Source organism: Eleginops maclovinus, chromosome 18 (genome assembly GCF_036324505.1).
Source record: "Eleginops maclovinus isolate JMC-PN-2008 ecotype Puerto Natales chromosome 18, JC_Emac_rtc_rv5, whole genome shotgun sequence".
Classification (NCBI taxonomy): domain Eukaryota; kingdom Metazoa; phylum Chordata; class Actinopteri; order Perciformes; family Eleginopidae; genus Eleginops; species Eleginops maclovinus.
In genome coordinates, this window is record NC_086366.1 from 14178967 (window position 1) to 14206271 (window position 27305).

The 27305-nt window shown below is 41.9% G+C and overlaps 2 protein-coding genes across 3 annotated transcripts in view; one reads left to right on the forward strand and one right to left on the reverse strand.

Moving 5' to 3' along the window:
• Positions 1 to 254: 254 nt before the first annotated feature.
• LOC134879742 (alpha-(1,3)-fucosyltransferase 4-like) lies at positions 255 to 2930 on the reverse strand. Its single transcript, XM_063906232.1, has one exon. It carries the CDS (start codon positions 2705 to 2707, stop codon positions 1553 to 1555), a length of 1155 nt encoding a protein of 384 aa, XP_063762302.1. The 5' UTR covers positions 2708 to 2930; the 3' UTR covers positions 255 to 1552.
• A 6306-nt stretch (positions 2931 to 9236) lies between these two features.
• Positions 9237 to 27305, forward strand: part of cux1b (cut-like homeobox 1b) — a 54286-nt gene continuing 36217 nt past the window's right edge. For both annotated transcript variants that reach the window (XM_063907833.1, XM_063907834.1), the window contains exons 1-2: positions 9237 to 9416; positions 26060 to 26170. In XM_063907833.1, coding sequence (XP_063763903.1) covers positions 9354 to 9416; positions 26060 to 26170 — 174 coding nt within the window. In that variant the 5' untranslated portion in view covers positions 9237 to 9353. The remainder of the gene's footprint in view (positions 9417 to 26059; positions 26171 to 27305) is intronic.

Below are 27305 nucleotides of genomic sequence, written 5' to 3' on the forward strand. Positions count from 1 at the left end.
GCCCTTGTGCCTGCAGGAAATGTCTCATTTGACAGGGTAAAGTGTTAATTCTGTGTCAGGGCACTAACTCAGAGGTGTAAATTTAAATGATCCACATAACAGCTTCTGAATCCTTTATCAAGTGACTCCTAAACCGCATGTTCCCCTTCTTCCTTTTCTAACTTTTCCATATTGCTGTAGCCTAAGCTATGACAATATATAAAGGATAGTAAAAACATCAGCAAAATGAGCATGGCTGTGGAAATAGAAACTTTATTGAAACAGTAGAGGATGAGCGTTAGTACAGCTGTCTTTCCCTCTAACAAGTGTAGAGGCATGAATAGCACTGAGAAGACAAGGTTTGGGGTCTAACAACACCTTTGGGGTCTACAGTGCATAAAACAGAGAAAATACAAGTCTCCTTAAAAAAAATCCAAGGCATATCTCAGGGTTTATTCTGAATTAAATGCCTTCCTTTACATTGCAATGTGTGTTTAAAATGCGCATTGTGTTGTGACTTATGCATATCTTCATCAGGTTCATTATCAGCAGTAGGTATTTTTATTATTATTGAAGGACACTTGCATTTTATGTATTTTGAAGACCTCATTCCACCCATGTTATTAGCCCTTCACAAGCTGGAATAAGCACAGTATGAATAGAGCACCTGTATGTGACAACAAAGACACAGCTGCACTTATACTCCATTGTCAACACCTTTAATAAGGTCATTCAGGCCAGCGTTGCACTGAAGTGGTCAATGATGTGCAGACACAACGCAAACGCTCAGAGTGGTATTATAGGGATGCTTGGCACAGCCATCGACCATGTATGGTGATAAGCTAATAGCAAAGCAGATCCAGGATTATTAACAGGGCTTTGTGCTAACCCCTCATAAGATGTACTTTGGAGATTGTCTCAATAATGCCTCCCTGAATCAAAGACTCACACCCTTAAAATCTATCTGAAATGATACTTTATTGATATTATTTACAACCACTTTTAAGACAATGTGTTTCATTCAACCATTCAGGCCCTGATTTCCATTTAAATTCTGTGTAAATGTTCTTGCCAAGATGTACAAATTGCACAAGACAATAGTATGACCTTAATTATGAGTCCGTATTGTGGCACCATAAAACTTGTGCTTCATAACAATAATGTTAAATGCAAAGATGTTTACAACAAAAACATTATTTCTTGTGATAAACTATTTTAGATGAGATGAAAGTCCAAACACAATCAAAAATATGTCCAACACTATGAATCATTATACTGTATGACATAACTGCAGATTAAAGTTCATTCTTATGATTAAAAAAGAGATTAAAAACGAGTAGAAAATAAGCAATAGCTACATCCTCTGTGCAGCAAATCAGTGTAAAACTCTTTAATGGAACTTTGTTAAATTGCATCATCCCTATCAAGAAATCACTCAAAAAGTCATTTAAATTAAATTGAATCAACAGTTTCCCAAACATTCACAGTTGCTGGTAATTACAGTCATGTTGTAAACATTGACAGCTACAGGTGGGCAGTGAATCCCACTGTATCAGAGTCTCTAAGGTGATTGTCACGAGTGGAACCATCGTGTCAGGTCTTGGACCGAGTATGTCCTGTCCCTGGTCTTCCTCACCGCCCTGCAGGCAGTGCAGTAGTGTTCAGCCCAGAAGGCGGGCTGATGGAGGCTGTAGCTTCCTCTCCAGTCCAGGTGCCGCCTCAGCCGGGCCGGGTGCCGCCTCAGCATCAGCAGGTACCGGGCCAGCCCTCGCACTGTGGGGAAGTCATCAACGTGGATGAAGGCCTCGGGCGGCAGAAAGCGCTCATAGTTCTGCCGGGACGGACCCAGCACCACCGGGACGGCGCCGGCCCGCACTGCGTTCCACAGCTTCTCAGTGATGTAATCGGTGTGCTGCGAGTTCTCAAGTGCCAGGTAGAACTGGTACCGACCGACCAGCCGCACCACGCTGCCGCCGCTGTCTTCCGGTAAAGGCCGGCCAGCTCGCCCGAACACATCCACCCGGATGTACCGGCTGAGCTGGTGGTAGAGGGCCACGCGCGCATGGGACTCAGACCAGTTGCTGATGACCCAGGCCACAAGGCGGGGCCTGAGGAGCCGTCGGAGCGAGGGTGAGCGGAGCGAGTGGGCAAACCGGTCGTGGAGACCCTCGGTTCTGCTCCCCCGGGGGACTAGATACCCGTACGGCAGGAAGATGTCTGAATCTGCCCGGTAAGTCATCGTGAGGTTATAAACGCCCTCAAAGCGCCCCAGCCTGGGTGTGTGCGTGGGGGACTCGTAGTTCATCCATATCCACTTTTGTTCTAGTGGCCGTGGTTCCGATGGCAGGTCACCGTGGCCGGTTGCAACGTCCCGATGATGGATGATCACCGCGTCAGCCTGCGAGTACACGCGTCCATCGTCGGTGAGCGTGCACCCGCCAATCTGATAGAGGGCAGAGCAGTTCGGAAGTTTCCGGTACTGTCCAAACGGGTGCGTCCATATCAGCAGCGTTACCACGCGGTTCTCCTCAGGGACAAACTGTTCCGCCTTGTACGGGTCCGGTAAGTAGAGCAGACTGACCCCCAGGAGGAGCACAAACCCCACGGTGGCCCCACACACCACGAAGCAGGTCTTTCTGAGAACAGGTCCAACACATTTCCGCTGCTGGGACAAACCTGAGCGCCTGTCTGCCCTGGTAGCTGCTCTCGAGTCAGCCCCCACTCCCATCAAGTCCAAAAACCTGTCTCAAAAATTAGTGCAGTATCACAGGAACAACAGTTAATGTTGCAAGAGGACAGACATTGAAGCAGTTTGCTGGCACTCCTTTAAGTCATAAAAAAAGCCATTGTCTTGAGAAAGGTGCTGTTAACTGAGGTGAGGTTACTATGGAGCCGAGACAAACTTTTCCCTGCATTGTCGTTTCCTGCCCTATCTGTCCTCTTCACTGGACAAAACAGAGTAAAACATTTGGACCAGTGCTGTATGTTGAAACATTTCGACGTGGCAGCGTTATTCTGGGTTTCAGTTACTGGTGAATGGGGCTTTTGTGCGGCCTGTTGACGCTTGGTTGGCCTCCCAGGCACTTTTAGGTTGGGTAAACACTTGTCCTACTGATGAAGTAAGCAGAGGTCATTTTGTAAAGTACGACGAATATTTTTCAGGTAGCTTGTAAACACAGTTAGGAGAAGTACTCAAATTGTGTAATTAAGTAGAAGTACCAGAGTGTAGGAATATTCTATTAGTAAAAGTCCTGCATTCAAAATATTACTCAAGATTTTTGGCACATTTCAGAGTAATATATTGTTTTGATTCTAATTATTGATGCATTCATTTGTTTATCAAAGCTGGTAAAGGTGCAGCTCTAGTTGTTGTATGCTGCAGGGTAGCTTGTGAATGTTACTCCAGGTGTCCTTTTTAAGTGTTGATGATATTGTTTATCATTAATCTATATCTTCAGAGTAATTTAAGATATTTAATCGATGTATTTCAGTTGTAGTGGGCAAAACATTGAAAGACTTCAGGAAAGTACATATCTCTCAAAATTGTGTAGTAAAGTATCCTTATACTCAAGTACTATACTTGAGTATAAGGATACTTTACTTTAAACCACTGCTTGTAAATCTCTGTTTGTACAAAAGGTCAGGGGTCAAATAAAAGGCTGATTTAAAGTGATAGACAACTGTCTTTTGTTAAACTAATTAACACATCCTACCTCAGTTCTTATAGGTTGACTGCTGTAATATTTCTGTGATCAAGATGTCTAACAATGTTAGAGGACTCTCAACCCTCTACGAATCCCCATATAAACGCTACACATTCCCCACTAGGTGTCCCCCTACACAAGCCGAAAGAGAAATGTCCTTTGCCGCCTGTGTTGTGTAGTGACATTGGGATTTTTCTCAAAACATGCATTAGTAATTTGGCCAATGAATAAACATTTCAGCTCAAAATTAGGCAGGCATCAGCGAGGCTTTAAAAATGTTTGTCTTAAATGTTTTATTTATTAGATATTGCACCACCCTCTAACTAGTCATCTTAATAAATGACTCACAGTTTTAATTTAGTGTTCTAACCTAAACATACACAACAATATACTGACATGTTTTTGTTCCTGAAAAAGGGCCAACTGTCCAGGTCGTCGTTATATGAACGCATTCTCATCAAAACTCATGAAAAAATGATGAGGCGGCTGGGTTGGAAATCCTACACTGTGTGTTGTGTCTGATCTCTGGTGGGCAGGAAAAACACGGCATGACTGGGACAACATTATTCCTCCCCACAGACACACAGTATGAGTGTGAGCGGAAAAAAATGGCAGGAGGAGTGGGAGGAGATGAAGCAAGAAGCATGTGTGTCTCCACTGGGTCCTCCTCCTTCCTGTTACATCCATTCACTTTTCTTCACCGTGGAGCAAAAAAAAAATCTCTTTGTGTGTTTGTATGCATGTGTGTGTGTGCGTGTGACTTGTTATCCCCATAAGAGGTTTTGTATTCTTTCTGCATTATTTATCCTTCCTTTCATCTGAACAGTTCTATTTTCAGCTGATCATTTAATGTCCTGCCCAGGGGTTGTCTTGAGCTGGGAAACTCAGCAATCTCATAAGTTATGGAGACATGGGAAGACTCAAGTATTATAAACACATGTATGTCCTTTCTCAGAAATAGCAGAGGTGGATGAGGTCAGGAAGTGACACATAGGAATGAGTTGTGTTTGTCTTCTTTCAGCTCGCTTTTGTTTATTTTTATCCTTTTTTCAAGGTGGCACAAATCCATGCAAATGTTACTGGAAAAGTGTCTCTGTTTGGTGATGTGGTGACATCTTGTTAATCTCAAATTGCAGCCAGGGTAACATTGTCCCTTTTTTCGCATTTGTCTTGCTGGAAAATAACTTTCTTTTGTCATCAGCCTCTTTCAGTTGTGGATCCAGACCTTGAATCTCCACTGAGGGATCGATATCGTGTCTTCCTCTGTTTAAACATCACTGCAGAAACCGACCACATATGGGGCATCTCAGGTCATTTTATATTTTATAAGTCAGCCATTTTAATGTGATGTAGCTGCCGTTTTTACAGGACAAATACATAGAAAAGAACTACATATTTTGCTACTTTACACAATTTTTCTCTAGCCTTGTACATTTTTCAAGCCCTTGTTTACTGCTACCTTCCTTTTTGTCAGAAGTAGTACCACTGTGTATGTGTATTTGTGTGTATGTGTGTGAATCATACCAGCACAGGGAGAAGCATTCAGTTTTTGATGGGACCCCCAGGTCTTCACTCATCTTCCCTATTGATTTTCTCTTGCTTTCCTTTTTGCACTCCCAGGGGATGGGATGTCTCAATTGGTCCCGGCCGGTGAAAGAGAGTGTGAGCGATAGGCAAACAGATAGAAGATGAGGGACTGGAGAGAAAGAGGAAAGAGCAGGGGGGGGGAAACGTAAAACATTGAGAGAAAAAGAGGCAGGAGGGGCCTCGAGCTCGCTGATCACAGAGGCCCTGCCTGACCCCTGACCTTGATCATGACCTGTGAGGTTACCCCACAGGTCAGAGGTTGTGTGAAAGTGCCACTGCGGCGATTCACTTCACTGCTGGGTGATGATGATCTTATGCAGCCTCCCCAGCCTGTCTGACATGATCAGTGTTGCTCTTCGCCTGCAGCTCCCAAGAGCCATGCATCCATCTCTAACCCGGCCACACAAGGCCCGCTAAAAGCACCTTGCAGGCAGAGTCAATGAGCAGGAGGAGAAGGGACACAAACAGAAAAGTGGGAAAGCTAAAGGACAGAATAGCTGTTTTATTTTTTACCCTGTAGCACTGTGGGTATATAAGATCTAGTTTCATAATGGCACTGAGACAAAGCATGCGTGTTTACTTCTCTATGTTTAATAACTTTAACCAAATGTATGTGAAATAATGAGACTTTTAAGAGGCTAAATCTGTTGGGCCCTAACATGATCCTTCCCTGTTGTCCTTGTCAAGAACAATTAACGCTGTGTTTTTTCCCTCCTTTCAAATGTTAAAATAGAGTGCAATAAAAGATGAGTGAGGGAAAAAACCCCTTCCAAGCCATTCATGCCAGACGTGCATGAGTCGCTGTGGCAGAACCTTATAATTTGTAGGTGGATTGATAACTTGGAGACTTACTTGTTACGACCTACACTGTGTACCCCCTACTGCTTCAAAGTAATCCTGAGCCAAGTGAAGCTCCACTCAAATCCTTATGGAGATACTGTTTGCTCAGTGAGAGAAAAGTGCCTGGCAGCAAAAAAAGACACTGATTTGTAATGTTCACAACAAAGTCTGCATTAAAATAAAGTATCATTATTTAAGGTTTACTTTACTTAGGATTACTAAGGATACAATTTTGCATCAAAATATGGAGCCACTATGTATTGGTAGCCTGTTGTGACAAATGATTTAACTAAAAGTCTATCATATCAATGTACCAATAGCTATAGAAAAAAAACATTTATTTATCCGCACACACCAATTGTGTTGTCTCTTGTGTGTTTTACATATAGTCAGTCCATTTACTGTTTTATTGTTCATTGTATGATGATTCAAGGGCTCTTTTTCTGATGATTTCTTTGAATTGATCAAAATGAAAACCTTGAGCTGTTTTTAGGAGGGGAATTTTGTTTTCTTTGTTTGCTCTGAAATGTTGTACGAAGGAAATTATATTCATGTTTCCCCACTGCACCAGGGATGTTTTTTGTGAGCAGGGTTCTGTAAGTGAATAACACTAATAAATAAAGTAACATTATAACCTTACAATAATTGAAACATTGAGTCACTGTGTAATTTCATTTTTTGAATGAACTAACTAAACTAAACATGAAACATTTATGCTTTATGAGTCACTTTTTAGATATTATATGTTAGATAACTTTTTTGTAGAATACTTTAAATTTTATAGTTTTATAAGTGCCATGCAAATATATACTGTGTTCTTCAGCTGTGTGTTTCCTTTGTGTGACAGTAAGAGAAAACTATACAAACACATCATAATGGACACCGTGCAAAGCTACTAAGCCTGTGGGGATTATCTCAGACCTGTATTTCTGGTTTGGCTTAATGATAGGTAGCATCACAAGTCATGCAGTCCAGGCCAAGGAAACCCTGATTAACATGGCGGAAAGGAAAAGAAATGAAAGGATTAAACACAGGATTCTCCGTTTTATGTGCAGTATTTTGTCTAAGAAGTATTTATTATACATTGAATACTTACTTATACTAATGAGCTCACTTAATAAGCTCACAGTACTGACCATTTGTTCATTTTTTTATAAAGATAAAAGAAATAGTTAAAACAGAAAAACAAATCTTTGATGTCGCTTTGTTTTCCTAAAGATAATTTTAAGGCAGCTGTTAGTTGTGATTGAAGTGCAACTCAGTACATTTTATTTAAAGGCGCCTGACTGGGTGCCATGGGTAAACTGAAGCAAGACTTTAATTCACCGTATTACGTCTATAAACGAAATATAAATTAAGGAAAACACAATTGAGGCTAAAAATCAGTTGAGCACTGAGCACCATTCATACTGTTTAAAAAAAGGAGACCAAAACAGCTTCAAATCAAATCAAGTAATGACCTGAAATTTGAGCTAATTTAAAACACAAAAAATGCCCACCTTTGTGCAGTGAAACAGACGTTATTATCTATGGCAAATTATTGTGTTATTTTCAGTAAATGCAATCAAAGCTCAATGGCAGTGAAGAAATTAGAATGATTGTAGGCGGAAAATAAAGTTTTAAATATTTATTTTAAAAGGCTGTTTCCTCTGGAGGAAAAAAAAGCCTAAGTGTGAATGCAGGCGTTGATTTTACCCAGGCCTCACAACACACTCGGCAAGTCACATTTGGGAACCCACAAAATGCTAAAAATGAAAACAACATGTAGAACAGATGTGTTGCCCTGATAAACCTGAAGAGCTCGGCTCCGCTTTGCAGAGCGGCTAAATCTGAGGCGTGATGTGTTTTAGGGTGAACAATCCACACAGTTTGACACAGGAATTTAGGGCACTCCATATACAGTGTAATTAGAAATTCTTTGCATATCCACAAGCTGAAGGGGGGCTGAGGACATGGTCAGCAGGAGTGAGGCCTCAGGAGCAGCCTGGGTTCAGTGTGTTGCTGAAGGTCACTTCAACAACAGATATGTATGCATGCTGACACTCTAACCACTGGGCTGCCCTGCTGCTGCAATGATCTGACTGGATTAACAACAATCTTATTTGAATAACTAATCTGATTAATATCTGTTGAGCTAAATAATGCCTCAAAGGAGCATGTAAGGATGTCTTTCTTATTTATCTTATTGTAGGACCATGAACTTGGAAATATCTTGTGTCTACAGTGTAAGTCCACTCCATCTTCTTCAATGGCCAAGTTCAGAAGGTTCCAGCAGCCCTGTTTTTTTTATGAGTTTTGATAGATCCTTTATAATAATAAAGAAAAATATAAACTAGCATTATGAAATGTAAGACATTATGGATACTTAAATTATTTATTAAATGTGATGTTTTGGTTAACAATTTAAACTGAGACTTTAATCCCAGATTATATTTACATCTGTGTTAGTTTTTCACATTAGGTTTCCAGTTATATTGAACCATTACTTTTCAACTGCAATTGTCCTTCATTCAGGTCCACAATGGAACAAATATCATTTCAATGGGGATCAGTAAAACAACTACAACACACAATATAGTATTCATACTTACATTTAGGTTGTTTTCCAGTATGTAGCTGTTATGGTGTGAATAAGCAGTTAAAAAAAATCCAATTGAGTGTATGAAACAGAAATCCCTTAATTACCGATTGAAATTATTTAAATTTATCAGAATAGCCCATTCTGTAGGAGTAATTCTGATTATTAGCGAAATAAATTATTTTATGGTCTAAATCACCTTCTTACAGAGCTCCACACAGCTCAAAGAAAGCATTGCTCCTGCTTGCCCTCCTGGTGTGCTTTTTTCTTTTTAGATATGGCTTCCAAGTAGCCTCCTGGCATTATTTTTGTATGATCTTTGCTCTCCATAAAAACATAATGATCTCTTAAGCTACAACACCAACCATTGACTCATCTGGCGCCCCCAATTTCGTGTATTCAAGGTAATAAATGAAGAGTAATTTAATGTTGGCTCTGTTATTTACCTGTAATATCTGGATGTTGATAAAAAGCTATTTAAACAATTATAATGGCGTTATTAAGGCAACACTGCTGTGAGCTGACTCCGTTCCGCACAGAGGCGGTTACGCGGATGGAGGTGGATGTGATCCGGTCCTGGTGTTGCGGCCGCCCGGTCCTCTCCACTGAACTCCAACCCCCGCGCTCTCTATCAGCATCTCATTCCTGTCTCAATATGTCTCAAGATGGCGGCCAATGCAGGATCGATGTTTCAATATTGGAAGCGCTTTGACTTACAACAACTACAGGTCAGTTCAACCTCTGTTTAAACCGTCTCTCCTCTATATTGTTCGGCCGCTTTGCCTCTGTCGGCTGCTGTGTTTTGTGTTTTTTTCCGCGGTCGTCTCGTAGGTGTTTCGGAAGAGAATTCAAGACCTCTTCCTCACATTGATGAAAGTGGCTCTCTCGCTGATCAGAAATTGATCCTCTTTGTTCAATTCAACATCGATCGGACACTGCAACTGGGCAAGCCGGGGCGACGCCGCGGGGATGCGCCGAGATAAAAACAAAACGGCAGGGCTTTTGGCGGATATCTTTCGGTTAGCTATCTTTATTGCGTGTTCTTCAACTTTTACCGGAGCGAGTAGCCGTAGTTAGCCCGACGCTTAGCCGCTTTAAGGTTGGATAATTTGGGGGAAAAATAAGTGCGACTCATTATACGGTGGCGCTGTGGTGACACCAGCCGTTGAGACGGGCAGACACAGCAACGCTTCGTTCGTGGTTTTTTATGCTTTTCACTGACAAATTGGTAAGTTTAGTTACAGACGAATGAAAACATTAGCAACCTTATCGGCTAACGGTTTTGAAGCAGTTTATACTGAAGTCCGTGATTGTGGTTGATCAACTCGGCTGTTTTTCTCGCTTTCCCCTGACGGCAATTATACACTGTGAGGTTTTTTTTTTTTTTTTTACAGACATTGCCACGTCTGTTGAAGTGGACGGGACGGGACAGTGTTTGTTGATGCGATGCAATTAAATGAAAGAATAGTAGAAATATGAAAGATCGTGACCTTGTTAATTATGATGAACTCCAGAAATGTCCCCAGCCTCACGCACGCTACTTATCTTGGCGTGCACGAAGGAGGTCCACGGCACAGTGCAGGATATGAGGAAAATATTGGGCCTATTCAGTGTGTGTGAATATAGCCTGTGTATGTTAGAGCCTGTTTGACCTATCACAAGACATGTAGACAATGGCACTGTTGTGTTTTCCCGTGGCATTTAACGTGCATTGCTGAATTTCAAATCACAATTTATGAATATTAGTAGCCCAGTTGCCGTAGCAATTAACATAAGATTGCATTATGCAGGCTAGCACAATTGTTCATACATAATTTTGTACATGGCACAGGCTTGGGATTTAAAACTTTTATTTAGGTCATGATGCCCCTATGACTGGGTAGACAAAAGGACAGTGAACAAGTCTTCCCAGCGGGCTTTGTGTTGCACTTATGCCACATCATCAAGGCTTCACTTCTCCTATTTATTTGATCCTATTTGGTCCTCCTACTCGTGCCCCCTTGTTCATGCATTATGTAAAAAAAATTGAGACTGCTTTCTCTTTTTTTCCCTTACTATCTATCTCCCACCCCTTCCTGCCAGCCCCCCCTCAAATCTTCCTCTCCCTCACTCCCCCCCCCCCCCCCTTTTATTTTTTTTTTCCTCCCTCTCACTCTTCTCTGGCCCTTCACCCTACTGTCATCCAGTTCGTCCTGTCTGAACTGGTGTTGTGTGTGTGTGAATTTTTCAGAGATCGGCCTTTTTCGTAGATTGACTGCCAGCATGGACAGTGAAGGCACTGCCAGCAGCCAGGACATGAAAAATGCATCGCATAAGTTTGTGATAAGGCCCTGGGTAATTATGGCAAAGGCCCCTATCACAAGCGATTAGTCAGGACAGTGAATCTGAGCGTGTGCAAAAAGCCTGGCGGTTGGCAGGCCTGTCTGCAGGATAGGAATCAGTCGGAGCTTGTGTGTTTCTGTGTATGTGCGCGCTGAACTGCTCAGAACATTCACTGTCTATTATTGATGACATCTTATTTACTCTCCCTCCCACTGAGAGGCTCCTAGAGGAAAGCCTTCAGAGAAGAACCTGTTTTTGTTATCCGCTTTCTGAGGATAATGCGAGGTTAGTATGATATGATCATGGTCTATGTATGGCCTTGTCAGCCGATTGCTCTCTCATTTGCTTCTTCCTTGTGATCCAGTGGACATTGTAGATTCACAGTCTGTTCTTTTCTGTGTGCGAGGCACCAGCAAAGGAATGTTTTCTTTTTTTGTTCCGTTTGATGATGAAAATCCAACCCAACCTAAGATGTCAGTAGCTTTAAGCCATCATAGCGTCTACTCCTCAGGCTCCAACTGCTGATGTTCATTAAAACCCTATTTGATCAGTGTGTCCCATTCCCTGTGTGAGAAACTAGCTAGGTGGTTGTTACAGGACAGAGAGTGCTTTGAAACAGCACAGCGAGCTGTTAACTTGTCTTTTCTGCATGCTTTTTTTCCTGCTCCTTTCACCCCCCCCCCCCAGCCCCACCACCACTAGAAACACAAATGGGTGCAACAGTGATGCTTTTAGCAAGGTCTCGCACACTTGCAAAATGGATCAGTGATTCAGAGATGATGGCAGGGTGACAGTGAATTACAGATGGAGGAGGTTTTAACGTCTGTAATCCCTGTCCGTCCATTACAGAGTTGAGTTTCTTTAGAGGGGATCATCACTCTTCTCTCCTGTTGTTATTTTTTCTTTTTTTTCTCCTTTTTTTTTTCCTCTTCTTTTTGACCCAGTCAAGCAGTTTGCTGGAACATTGTGTTTTTACTTGACCGCGCTTCATTACAGGCAATCCTTAATAAGAAATGAGCGAATAGCTGAGCCTAAACCTATATTTTATATTTTCCGCGTAAGCTCGGAAAATTAAGAACAGACCTTTTCTGCTATACACAATTCCCAATTTAGGCCTAATAGCTTACATCTCACCTCATAACATTTCCTGGAACAAAGCACCCTAGAGCCATTTTGAAAAATAGTACAGCTAAACAGTGACCTAGGTGCAAACGGATCTAGAACTCGTTCCTATTCAGCACCTCCTAATGGGTAAATTTAGGAAAGGGGTTTTGTAAGCTGATCCCAGAGCTGTGGTCAGTGGCAACCTGAGTGGTTTAAATCTCTCAGCGTCCGGCCCGCTGTTGTCTGCAGGAGTTTTAGTGTTAATTTATGAGCTGGTTGTCTGAACTCACTGGTGGGATATTTTTACCCCTCTGTTGCTGCACAGGCTGGGGGAACATAGAGGAAGGGGCATCACGTCATGCTTTTACTGTAGCCAACCGCTTCTCTGCCCAGTGACAAAACCTGGCATTGGGACTGAGGTTTCACTGTGTGTTGGTGGGTGGTGAGCGACTAAGCATGAGCGACTATAAGCATGAGTCAGAGTGAAGGACGAGTGCATGTCAGGTCTTTGGTCTGCCCTCGGTCTACTTTGGTCATGGCTATGTCATCCCACTTTCTAAGACGCTCTAGTGTATCCTTCTGAGCGATACACTCCACAGGACTGGGAGGAATGTGCAGCCCTGGAAAAAAAAACTTCTCTTCATCTACCTTATCAGTGGCTAATTCTCACCAGAGGCCCATACTCCCCAACTCCTCAGCGATTTATCGTACGTCACTCTCGGCTCAGTTTCTTCACCCTCTCTCTGCTTTGAGAAGTGTCTACACTAGACTCAGTTTATCCAATTTAACGACCAAAAGAAAAAAGCATTTCACCATCTTGAGTTGATACCAGAACATTGAAATAAACAATTTTGTCTGTGTCGTAAAATACATTTTAACCAATTTCATTTGATGTTTGAAAAAAAAGATAAAAAGCACTTAACAGATGTCTAAAAATAGGGCTATCCAAACAGATGGAGTTAGCAGCTCTTAATGCAGGCTTTATGCACAAGTGTGTGACAAACAGACATGTTCCATATAAAACTTGAAGGTGTCAAAGTCTCATTTTAGGATAAAAATATCACACATGTGTTTTTATTTCCATAATTTGCAGTAATTTTAGATTAGCAACTCTAAAACTTTTTACTTGGCTTTCCGGATAAACGGCTTGTCATTAACAAGTTAGAAATGTTAAATTAAAAAGCAAAGAGTGTAGTATAAAATACATCAAACATTTTCCCCTTGTTGTACGATGTAGACATTCTTAATAAACCCATACTTATTATTCTCACTTGATGACTGTGAATGTGTATTTTTTACACCAGAAAACAACTTTTTTTATCTATTTATTTCTTTGAGTTTTTGTTGTACTTACTTTTGGGTTCTTCTTTTACTTTAAAATGTTTCATTGTAGTTCATTTAGTTTGCAGAATTCCTTCACAGGCCTGTTGTGGACATTATGATATGATATGAAATATGAGAGGGCCCATGTTGAATTTCAGTGTCTGGCTTTTTGTATAAACACTTTATTCTTTCTAATTCTCTGCTACTTTTAAACATACTAAACCATTTCAGTAATGCCAATATCAAATCATCTTGTTAACTAAGCTATTCAAACTCTTTACATGCTACAGTATACAGTTTTGTACATTACCAGCTGGGATCAGTAACTTTCGAAATTGATATTGTATTTGTTGTTGCTTATAATCATCCAATATTTCTTATTTGATCTCCACTAAATAGTTAAAAAACACTTAAATGCAATTACACAGACTCTCGCCCAACAAACAGCAACAAAAGCACAGGTGGCAGTTTCCAGAGACCTATTTTCAAGTGGCAGGATTTGTTTACAGACCCACTTGGAGTCTCTCTCACCTACAGCATCATAGAGTTTCACGGTATCTCGTGACAGAAGCATCCATTATTCTGCTGCTCTGTATTCCAGCAGAGAAAGCCTGGGCTTCACTGACTGGACACTTCAGGCTCACTTTGGAGTATACTGGCTGTTTCCACTTGTAAGTTTGAAGATGATGGCCACTTTATTTAAAATCAAATCGTACACTTGATACAGCGCCTCCAAGGCCGATGTAATCTTGTATAGTCTATTTTTCATCTTGTAATATTAAGCCTACGGATTTCAGTAAACACAAATCTTGCCTTCCCAAGGGAAAAGATGTCTGTTGTAATCTATAGTTGACTGCTAAAGTAAGAAGGTGCAGACCAGCTGTGAGTTGAGCTTTGGTTCAAACAACACACACTATTTTTTGTGTTTCTTTTGTTCTTATCCTTTTATTTTCGTACACATTTTCAACCGGTTTACCTTCATCAATGGGAACTCATTTAAAATTCCAGCTTTTTATTAAACAGTCAATACCTGTTGGTTTTCAGTGGTGTGTGACCTACAAATAACTATTATACTTTGTACTATAACACTTTATTGGTCACACGTGTAGTACAGTTGAATTGAAACTGAAATGAAGGATTATAAGTATTATTGATTGATTTATTTGATAATTGGTGTTTTTTTGGTGTTAAAAAGCATCATATCCCCTCAAGCAGTCAAAAGATTAGTTTACAATGATACAAAATCCAGAATATATGAAAATCTTCTAAAGTGATCACCTTTAAACTTAATGACTATACTGTAAACGGTCTAGAAAAACATAATTTGTCAAAGTTGTCATTTGAGTTATTTATTTAATCTGTCAGTAATAAATCATTCTTGCATTTATTTTCCATACTAAAGAGTCGTTTTACACTACACATGAACTACGTGAGGATTAGATTTAAGTGAGGAAACCTAAGAAATGTGTGGTGAGAATAAGTTTGAATAATGACAACTCTGGTGAAAAATTAACTTGAAGCCGTCGGGGAAATCTGAGCTATTGAAAACGTTTGATTGGCTGTTCAGGTGCAGATTTCTGATGATCCTGCAAGCCGGGCCTGGATGAGATTCAACAGTATTTTTGAGGTGCTATACAAGATGTTAACATGGAAATATAAACAGAGGCAATGGACCAGAAAACGAAATGGAGTCCCATTTCCACAAGGTACCACAATGGGATAATTTAGACCAACTGCAGACGGTCACACACTGGGAGCCAGTGTTCAAAACGTTTTTGACGAGTTTGGCTGAGCGCACTGCTGAGTTTGAAGCTAATGCAGGGTTTCATTTTGTTCAACAAAAGTGTCCCTCTGCATAAGCATGGCGAAATGTGTTTCTGCAGCAAACACTCTTGTGGCCTTCAGTGTCTGGTGTAGCCAAGCTATTGGTGAACCACTTGCCCCCTGACTAATTTTAGTGTTGTTTATCCCACTGTTATCAAGGCGTCTTGACTAAATAAGGCCCTATGTGCAGACCTCTTCCCATGTCAACCCATGACTCCAGTATCAGTGTCCTATTAGATCATTGACCATAGGTATTGAATTCTAATAGGCTTATTGGTGTGTCTTAATGGTCAGAGTATTGAATTATGGTATTGGCAAGGACTGATGGCCCCAGGATTGAATTATGATATTGGTGTGCTGCAGGCTAATGGTTCTTGGCATTGAATTATGATATTGGTGCACTTTGGTGGTGTAGGGATTGAATTATGATATGGCCTGCTATCTGCTAATAGCTCACTCTGTGTAATTTTCAATGTCAATCATTGCTTCAGTTGCCAGATCCATAGTCGGCCTTCAGGCTCAAGCCATCAGTCACAACAGATCTGGATAGCCTTCAACCTTTTAGCCACAGTTCTCACTACAAATTCTGGTTACTCTCTCCCTTTTAAACATGTTTTTAGTCCATCAAATAGTTTGTGAGTTGCTACCACAAGGATTTTATTGGTCTAAATATAACATTTTTTTCCTGTACAATGCTAACGCAAGCAGTTTATTGTTCAATCCTCTCACTTAGCTTTGAAATGTCATCCTACTATTACACGGTAGATGGTGTGATTCCCTTTTTTTTTTTATTGACTTACAGTGTTAATAGTTGTTATTCTCCAAGTGTGAGCATGTATCATCCCGGATATAAAATGATGAGATGTTTGATGGGTTTTATGTGGGTTATAATAACGAGCCTAATGTCAAAGTAATGGAACTGTAATGGTTCTGAATTGGAGCTAACTTTGTTTCTGTAAGTGTCCACACCTTTTGCAGTGTTTATGTTGAGATCATTCCCATTTTGGTAGTTTTATAAGCAACCAGAGCTGTGATGGTCCTGCTGCCAGCTCACAGAGTAAATGGACGGCTCGCTTCTGTGTCAGCCCTCTAAAAATAACACAGACTGCTGGCTAGGCTCAGCAGAAAACTACCACCGATTATATGATGATTCAACTACCCTGTATTCACAGGTGCGTAGAAGTGTGTGTGTTGGATGGAGGTGGTTTATGCTAAACAAATGGTTCATTGCATTCAGTAAGATATACAGTATCACTGCTTCAGTTTTACATCGTAAGTTGGTGAACTTTGCCCTGTTAGAGGAACTCCTTTGAGGAAGTGCAGGTTTAGCTGCTTATGTATTTCAGTTTTAAATGTGTAATCATTTAAAGTAAGATCAACTGTATAATCTGCACCCTGTTTTTATTACTGCATGATTAAGAAAGGTAGGAACTGGTCCATAGCTTTGTCTCCCAAATCGAGGGGTATTCTCTTGTATCTGTGAAATTCATTGGACGTCCTCAGACGATACCTTAACCTCTCCTTGACATTTGACCTAAGCAGCTGTCCAGCAGGAGTCAGGGTTCAGAAACCGTCTGACCCCGCAGACCTCAGTATGACCTGGACTGTCTGACTGGTCTAACCTTTACAGCCAACAGATGACGACTTTACCATCTGGTTTGCCTTTAATGGGTCTGGCATCCTTGAACTTGAACTTGTTGTGGAAAGAAGAAAAAAACATCTAAAGACAGTAGAAAATGATCTGACAATTAGCACGGCTTTTTTCCGATGCTTGTGCATTTGTTTTAATTTAAAAGGATGACTAAATGCAAGGTCAGAGTTTCAACCTCTAGTCTTTGTTTGCTTATTTGGGAACAACTTGTGAGCTACTACTTGAGCTGGAGGATTCAAAAGTGTTACACTACATGTACAAACTATGCTAAAATATGTAGCCCCATTTTTTAAGAGTGAGAGTTGTCCTCTTGAGGAAGGGGGTAGGGAATATGTGTTTAGTAGACACAGGCTCATCCGCTGACTGCTGTCTGACCCTGAGTTCAGCTGTATGGTTATTAATAGGCCCAGAGGCCTCAACTTCCAGGAGGCCCTCTGATCAGCTCCAGATGTGGAATGAGAGAGGACAATTGTACGTTTAGCCTATCCATGTTTCACGTGAAGCAGAAAGTAGGGAGATATGCATTTGGTGAGACTGATAAAGAATGAGTGCGGGAGGAAGGGAGGGACAGGAGACCTTTCCACAGCAGGAGCGTGTTTTGTGAGTCTTTGTTTTCATGTGTGTGTGTGTTTTTTCGTTTATTACACTCTCTGCCCTCAGACCAAAAGACCATAAAAACGTATGGCATCACCATGGTGACCATAATAACTGCCTATAAAACAGCGTGTAAACTGTGAAATAAGACAAACAGACCAGAACAGCCCTGACTGGCTGGCTGGCTGACTGAATGGCTGCCTTCCGCCATAAAACTATTTGAGAGCCAGACTGAAGGAATGCCTTGGAGGCTGCTGTGGCTGTCACGACACATGAAAGGATTAGGCTCTGTGTTTTATCTCCTCTTTATCTGATGGTAATGGATAAGCTGAGTGTAGCCTATCATCTGACGCTTGGGCCGGGGGTTTGATGTTTTAGTAGGGTGACGGTTTGTTGAGTTGACCGCTCTGGTCTATTGATTGCTGTTTGATGGTTTTGATATGTAGGCTGTGTGGAACAGGTCAAGTCTTTTATGCAGTGGAGGCTCCAAATAGCTTTTAGCTGTCCTTCACTCCTCCCATTACTCCAGCGGTTCGTTTGATGTTTGGATCAATCAATAGAAAGAGCTCTTACACATGCTCCATCCTACGTCCCACTGAGCTCAATTCCTCTTCCTTCATTGTGCAGTCTTTATATCCCATTCTCTCAACACAGAATAAATGATATAATTACCTCCCATTACATAGCCTAATGCAAGCTAATTATTCTGTCATTACTGTAAGGATTAGCTATGCTCATTCTTTCTTTCTCACTGTGTTTCTCTGCCTTTTTTCTCGCAAAACTCATGCAAGCAGAGCAGAAAAACTCTTACTCATAAAGGCTGAGTAAGACTTAGCCCCAGGACATGCTCTGTTGACGTTGATCGTATAGACCATGGGTGTCAAACTCAGTCAGAAGGCAAGGCCATGCTAGAAAAAAACTGACAGCATGTGTTGGACACATTAAAGCATCTAGATTTATCTAACCTAATGGGGCATTTTCATACATGCTTTTGATTAATGCGTGGAAGTCAACATGCTGCTTTTATAAGCTGTGGCACAACTCCTGCTGATGTGTCATCATCAGGCGTCTAGAAAATTACTGGCTACAACAGATAGACAAGGCTAAATTAAAATGTGGAAAAGGACATCATGTAGAGCGGGGATTTAATGTACCAGAGGCGCATGAGAGTGATGCAGACCCCTTTTCACCGTACAGTCACTGTGCCAATAGCATGAAGCTGCGTGTAGTCCTTAAATGGAAATCTTAAGTGAATTACGACAAATCAAATAGGCTAACGAATTGTGAGCAGATCAAATCTCTACTGAATAAGAGCAGCTCTAAACACTGCTCCATTGTTGAGGGTCAAAGACTTTCTAGGCCAAAAAGACTCGCATAATGTAGGATGATGTGTGGATGTCTACAACATTACTAGCCTGCACCTGTGATCCTGCCATTATCCACACATGGTTACTTGCACTTGCATTTGACTGAACTTAAAGTAATAGCGGTGTCGTCAATTGCTTAACCGAGTCCTTGAGGCTTGTGAATGTGCTACAGGGCCTGGAGAGCCCCACTCTTCTTCCAGACTTGATTAATCCCTATCGCCCCTCTCCATGATCGCAGTTTCCATTTTTTAGTCCGTATCTGTGCACTCATCCCCTCCCCAATCTCCTCTCACTGGCACAGAAAGGCAGGCAGAATGGAGGCATTAATTCAGGGATGAGAGGTGTGATACTCTCTCTCTCCCCCTCTCTCTCTCTCTCTATCTGTGCTCTGTTTGTAATGCGTGGCCTTTATCGTAGCTGAAACAGCTCACTACCCTCTGATCCTATCTCAGATCTCAATATCCTAGCCGTTCCACCCTGTAAACGCAGGGATGAAAAATCTTGCCCTTTCACCAATGCATTACACCCTAGCATATCGCCGTACTCCTCTCCTCCCATTGCACCCTCCACACCACTCACCCTTTGTGACACAGGTCTCTAGCTAAATTCCAAATCTGCAAAATGAGACCAAGCGAGTTCTACTTCCTCTATGCCTTAGTCTCATTATATGTGTATTTAGGCTCAGGCCTGGCCTCTGAAACCCCTTGTCAGGTTGGGCAAAATAATGACTAGCTCACAGTAAGCTTCGGGAGAGTTCAGGCTTGGATGTTGGGGAGATAAAACAACAACCAGTCTCTCAGCAGAGAAACACGGATCAATACAAACGAGGCTGAGGTGTAAAAAGCCTGTTTTTGATCCAGGCTTGCGTCAGCGTCAGTGAGGTGAGTCTTGACAGCTCCTGTGCTGTTGTTAGATATGGATCTGTGTTCAAAAAAAGGAGCAAAACGCTCAGGGACCACAAGCGCCTTGTTAGGATGTGAAGAGTGGTAGGCTGACCCCCGCCCCAAACCCCTCTGCACACACACACTATCACACACTCTCGCACAAAAGCGTTAAGACCTCAGATGTCATGGTGAAACTATTGTTAGCTCACGGTTAGGAAAACTTTGTGGCTTTGACTCCAAAGGGTGAGAGGAAAAGCCAAAGCGGAGATTCAGGAGGATATGACTTGCGTCTTCAAACCCTGTGTGGTTTGTGAAAACGGCGACTGGCGTCGGCTGGCACATTTAAAGTTGTGCACCCTGCCATGGCAGAGGTAGGATGGCAGACAGGCTGCCAGGATCGTAGTGTCTTATCTGTGCGGTGTTCTGAGGGGGCGTGCCTGTGATCTATGATCATGTACCGTGTCGTTGTAGCAAGCACGGCTGTCGCTCCTGACTGAGCTGCCACCCTCCGACTCCGGCCCCCCCCCCCCCCCCCCCCCTACACAGTAGGTTTGGTATTCAGAGCAGTCAGCCGCATAGGAGCTGGAACGCCGTGAGGGGAGATGGAGGGGGAGTTTCAGAGGTAGACCTCGTAGATTTCAGATAAGAAATCTTTCCAGACGCCTTTTGACTGTTTACTATCATAACCACATAACAGCCTCAGACATGTCGGAGATAAAAGGAAAGATTACAGACTGCACGGGCAAGACAGAAACTTCATCTTATCATCTGTGTCATGTAGACGAGTACAGAGGCTGTAAAAAAAAAAAGGCTTTTCACTTTGTAATGCACACAGGAAAGTTTTAGAACAAAATATAAGCCTCTTTTGTGCTGAGACTAATACGCTGTTAGTGTAACTGAGAAGAATGAATGAAATGTTGTCCATCTCTATCTTTGCCTGCCATAAATTCAAGAGTAGAAGTCCATCACATTAATGTGTAAAACATGCACCGATTGTGGAGCAGTTAACCTACATTGTGTTTGGACTAAAGAAGTGGTGGCAGACTACTTGGCATGAGGGACTGCAGTCTATGTGTAAACAAAGTGTTTCTAGCAGTTACAACCCCAATTATTCCACAGAGAATGAGATCTGAAGCAAATCCTTGTGTGGTGTTCTCCCCTCTGTGTGCACTCCTGGTCACTGTGGCGGCACGGACGGCAGCTGCAGATTGACTTCATACTGTGTACATAACAATAACTTTGTTGTCATTCCACTAGTCTATCTGTCTCGGCATCGTCGGAGCGTGAGGGCAAAAGGAATTCCATGAAGTTTTGATACCTCAATTAAAGTGCGTCTGTCTCCTCTTATCTCATTTAGTCGGTAGTCAATGTGATTGGCATAATCAGACATGCCTGATTGGTGCCTCCCATTTAATTAATCAGTCTCACTGTATCATCACCTGTGGCTCATTAGAGTAATTAGAGCGAATTAGTCAGATAGAAGGCCTCTCTCTGCCTGCAGACGAGTGGAAGGAATTTCATTAGGAGAGATGAACACACACACACACCTTGGGTCGGACGGCCAGTGGTAACAGGATTTGTTTACCCGTGACTGTTATCAGTGATTAGTATTATTACCACAGTTGTAGGACAGAGAGAATCATTTCTGTTTGGCCCAACCTAATCGAGAACACAGCTCCCTATGCCAAATTTCACTGGGTGAACATGTTAGCAGATTTCCTCTTTTGCAACACAGTTTAAAAGAATGTGGAAAGACTGGGCTACCCAAGTTACTGCAGCGGCCTGTCTGTGCATTCATGTGAGAGCACACGCGTGTGGAGCAGTGTGCGGGAGGCTTCTTGGCCAAGTCGGTGTTGATGTCTCTCTAGGGAGTGTTGGCAATCTGTTCCAATCGTCTTTACAGCTGACCAGACGACCAAATGAACCAGGACAGGGACTGCTGCTGTGGGCGAGTCCAGCCAAGGGAAGATGGGCTGTTACAGCAATCACACAGACATTACAGCACACTTAATGCTCCCCTGCACACACCATATTCCGTCCTCTGCTTAACTAGACAGTGCGGTCCTAACCAGCCATTGCTAGATTTAAAAATAGTGCGGAAGTCCATGTGAAAAGGTTAAAATAACTAATCATTGGTTAATTAGCAATTTTCAGATCTGGAAAGTAAAACACTTGAAAGTCATGCCAAGGAGAGCCAGAGACTGTTGACCTCAGAGACCGAGCCTGACGGCCAAGCACAGAGTTCACAAGTTTTTCATGCATGTTGATCGGTTCTCTGTGGTGCACTGCAGGCGTCACATTGAAGCATCAACACGAGCGCTGGTATTTGAACCTTGCCTCTGCTATTAATTATACTTCTTGTCATTATATTAGTCATGTAGTGTGAATTCTAGACTTCCTGTATTTGCATGTTAGAGTTTGTTAATTAGTTTCCTCATGTCTTGGCTTCTTCTCCAAGCTGTCAATTTGTAAGGTTTATCAAACTAGCATGATGTCAATCATTGATGTCAAACATGATAAAAAAGACAGTCTCAGTGGTATGCCAGATGGCAGAGCCCCTGTAGAGCAGCCTGGCCTGAAGTTAACAGTATTCCCATCCAAAAGTTTGGCGCTTGATGAAGCAATGCTATATTTACTTGCTGCTATGGGATGCTGCTTGATGCATTCTGAATAAACCTGTTATAAATGTTAATATGCAACTCATCATAACTTAATTAAGGATCCATAGATGAACATTCTTTCAATTTTGATTCTGAAACAATAATTCAATATTTAAACAGACATGTTTGCAGTGCTTACCTCATTGATCAAACAGGCTCAGTCTGAATGTAATGCTTTGAGCTGCCTCTGCACACAGTACGGCAGTATTTGTTAACTGTTGTGACTTTAGATGGGCAGTGACAGATGTCACCTTTCCAGTCATTATAAAATTGAAAGGTCTTCATATTTCTATTTAGCCATCTATTAATCTAGCTACCTGCTATCTTTAGTCACTGCAGTAATGTTGAATTGCGGTCTGGGTGCTAGCATGGATCAGGTAGCAAGGCTGATAGCACTAAAAGTCCTCACTGCAAAATATCAAACAGATTACCCATATTGAAAGTCCCCAGTAAATATCAACCAATTTTAACAGTGCAACTGTATTAACATAAATTCTTGTAACCTTGAGAATGTCACCTTGTGAAGAAGGTGCATCTGTTTTTCCTATGTAAATGTTTTGCAACCAGCTTCAGTGGAAGCAGAGTCAGTGTGACATTATTAATTCAGTTCCAATTTGGATTTAAAAGATTTTTTGCATAGGAAAAAAAATGTTTATTTCAAAAACTATAAATAACGTGTGGAGTTTTATCAGTTGTCGACACAAAGAAAAAAAGTATAAGGTGAAACAAAACCTCTCCTGTGACCATAGCTTGAGTCAGCGCCTTTGCTACATGTAAACTGACCACAGTTCAGTTCAGTTTTATTTTGCTGAGAACCCACGTTCTACAAAACAGCATTCAGCAGAACAAATACCCAAACATATTTGTTCAGTATTTCACTTCAGGTACTTAAATGTGACACCCTATGGTGGTTATATGTTGCATAAAGTGGGAATAGGAGCAGTCCCCTAATGGTCAGTGAGATTTGATGTGTGTGAACAACAAGGGGTCGGCAGCAGGGATTGTGCACTTTCGGATGTTACGCTCTATCAGCAAGATGAGTGTAAAGTCTGCCCGTGTCTGCTGATGTGGGCAAAGAGTTTGCTGCATAGTCAAAATCTGACTGAGTCTGAGGATCCTTTTTTTATTTTTTTTAACTGAGACCATGCCCATAATTACTTGCCCACTTGGCATTGAATCAATCCTCTTTCATGTGTGATGTGTTTATTTAGCTTAGCAGTGAGAATTTTTTTGGAATGGGGATTTGGTAACACATTGGGATATGTGAAGGGTTTTGAAAAGGGATTGGACAGAATCAAGGGCGTCAGGGATTGGCACATGACCTCATGAAGCAAGGCTATAGTGGAGGACTGTGTTTATTTCTGTTTGCTCTGAAACGGAGCACACTAATCAATTCATATGAATAGATCATTGAATTTCTTTTGACATTTGGAAACTAGTTGAGGATAAATTTACCTGAAGTTTGCATATCCTCATTTGCATATCAAAGATAAATCTGGTGAGTTTAATAAAGAAGCTCTTGTTTTCAAGGTTATTTTTTCATCATGAGCTGTGCTTTTCTTTTACTCTCATTAGAAAGAGGTAGTATGAAGGTTATGTCCTTTTTTCTAAAGCTCATAGCTGATATAAGAGAGCATCTTTAGAGGCAAATGACAGACAATGACGATTAGCAGACAATGTTATGCAACTCAAACTACATTTCTAAATATTGTTTTAAAATGAAAGACCTATGCTTCTTAAAGTGAATTTCTTTAACTTGATACATTGATTTTCATCCTAGGCTGTGACACACACACACACACACACACACACACACACACACACACACACACACACACACACACACACACACACACACTCTCTTTAAAATAAGAATCTGTGCTAATCGGCCATGGCATTTAACTTGATTCGTGAATCAGATTATATACTCTATATTTTCTAAATAAATTCCCAGTGTTTAATATCACAGCTTGAATGATTAAAGCCATTTTTCTCTCAGTTTTTTGTGGATATACCTAAAATTGTCCGGGCTGCTGCTCATGCCTTCTGAATTCTGATCAGGCTTAAAAATCAAGTGTTCAAGTGAGTTATATTTAAAAATATATATTTGCCCTTAAGGCCCAATACTTAAAATTGTGATTAATATCTGCCAAATTTAATGTTAGTATCTTAAACCAACTGGGCCTTATATCCGTGTTTCTGTAGCTAATCTTTACCAATATAATAATTACACCTCTGTTCATGAACTGGAGCATTCATTTTTTTGACAATTAATTGAACATGATTAAAATTTCTAAGGTTCCTCCTTTCATCAAGTGCTGCACAAGCTTCTGCGCACGCTTGAATTCACTAACAGATAGTGCAGCTGCTCCATGGCCATGGGCAGGCAGGCTGCTGCATCAACTGCTCCATGGGCAGCAAGAGCAAGATGGCATGTAAGCAAGCAAGCATTTTTTTTTTTTTCAAACATCCTTCGCTAATGCATGAAATCCATTGCAGTGAAAAGTCGACCAACATTTGTTATATTTTTTTTAATGGTTTGTGGATAAAACAAGATCACGGCTGGTCAGGGAATTAAACTTAATGCTGATGGGGGAGAAATCTACTAATTAGTACTTGATCACACTATTTGTTTAGAGGGTTGTATTTTCTTGTGTGTTCTGGGGGTGTGGGCGATGTGAGGAGGTGGGCATGTGTGCGTGAGTGTGTTTTGGGACCTTGTCAGCAGACTGAGCCACAAGGGCCCCTGTGGTAATGTGTGTATTAAATGATTAGTGTGTTAGTTAGCATAACGGCCCTTCAGCAGCGTTTAATCACTCTCAGGGGTGGGCGGCCTCACAGGAGGTGGATGGGAGGGGGCAGACAAAAAGGGGGAGGCGGAGTAAAGGGAGAAGAGAGATTTAAACAGAGGAGAAGGTTCTGCTGGTTGAATGAGTGAGTAGATGATCTGTAGAGAGTAAGAAAAAACAAGGGGAAAAAAAGGAGTGAGCGTGACAGGAGGCAAGAATCCAACAGAAACATAATCCAGCAACACTCAGCAGAGAGAGATACAATCTTTACAAGGCCTGAACGTCTTGTTAATGTCAGCACTTGGCCCATCATTTGGAACGAGTCCCATAAATAGCTATTAATAACAATGCAAAATGGATATGGATAAAGGCGGGCCCTGCTTCACTGCTGTTGTTGAAAATTGTGCAGTTGTAATGGGGAGGGGTCGGGTTGTCTGGTGCAGACAGTTAATAATTGTTGTGAACTGTGTGTGGAGTAGAAGTAGTAGTCAATTCCTGCAAGTGCTGTCATGCCCTTCACAGTGGTGAAGGAGTGACTGACAGGCTGAATGGTTGCAGATACTGCCTGCGCTGGTAGCCTATCAAACTATTGGTGTATACGGGTTTTTCTTGGCGGGCCTTGAAGTTGTGGTACTGCTCTCGGCCTCTGCTGCTGCGATGAACTTGCCAAGTTCAGCTGAGGCAGGAAGGGTAGTCTGCTGCATGCCAGATGGTTCAAGGAGTCTGCTGTCTAGTCAGAAACGGCTCCTGTCTTCTTATTCTCCATGATAACAACAGCGCTGTAATGAGAAATGTGATCAAATGTGCTGCTGTCTTCTAAGCAAACTAAAAAAGTTTTGTGTTTGTTTTGCAGAAAGAATTAGACGCCACCGCCACACAGCTTGCCAACAGACAGGACGAGAGTGAACAGTCCAGGAAGAAACTAATCGACCTGAGCCGCGAGTTCAAGAAGAACACACCAGAGGTGAGAAATCAGATATTCACAGACACGCACCAACACACAAAGCCATGCATATACCCTACAATTCTTTTGACAATCATAGTGTGCCTCTCTGTCTCTTCTCCTCTTCATAAGTGTAGACGTTATTATTTACTGAGAAAGCAAGGGAGGCGTAGACGGCGCAGAGATGCGGGCTTGGCTCCCAAAAATAGTCTCTCCATTAGTTTCCCTGAAATCCTAAAGAGACAAAACAGAAAACCCCTCAGGAGTTTGTATTATCTGACCTAGTTTTTTATGCGTGCAGAAAGGATAGAGAGGAGGGAGAGAGGAGAGAGAGGAGAGAGAGGAGAGAGAGGAGAGAGAGGAGAGAGAGGAGAGAGAGGAGAGAGAGAGAGAGAGGAGAGAGAGGAGAGAGAGGAGAGAGAGGAGAGAGAGAGGGGAGAGAGAGAAAAAATCAGGAGGGAATTCTGTCCCGTTCCTGTGTTCCCATCACTCCTCCTGGGAATATTTGTTTCATCTCTGTTACCAAGGAGACGCATTTTTAACCACACAGCGAAAACAAAGTATTGTTGTGTTATTATTGGTAATGTCACCATGGTGAATTATTGATGGCAGGATGAATTATGTATGAACGGAGTAGACTGTGGATAGAAAATCGTCAACTCTCGGTGGAGTTGACAGTAGGCCTATTATAGTCACCACAGGGTGAGGGTTGTGACGATTGACTTCAGCTTGTAGCCCACCCTGCGTAGAGGAATATACACTAGAGGACACTGTACCTGCATACAGAAGATGTTAAATTCCCTTTGCCCTACACATTCATCTCTAATCTCCTTTTCAAGTCTAACCACATGCCTAGCAACACGCAAAGGTGGAGAGAGAGACGCACACACACTCAAAGAAAACATGCAGAGAAGCACAGGCGCGCGCAAAAACACACAGAGGCAGATAGCCTAGATCAGAGAACAGGACACACACATTCATCAGTGTAACAAGGCTGTGATTTAGGAAGGCTCCTCTGGCGTCTGTGTGGCCCCTGGCATCTCCCTGGTATGTGGAGGAGGAATCTGAGCCAGGCCAGACGAGCGACAGGATTCATTACAGGGCTGTAACAGGCTCAATAGGAATGGGCATTAAAACGCCCGGAGTTTGGAGGTGT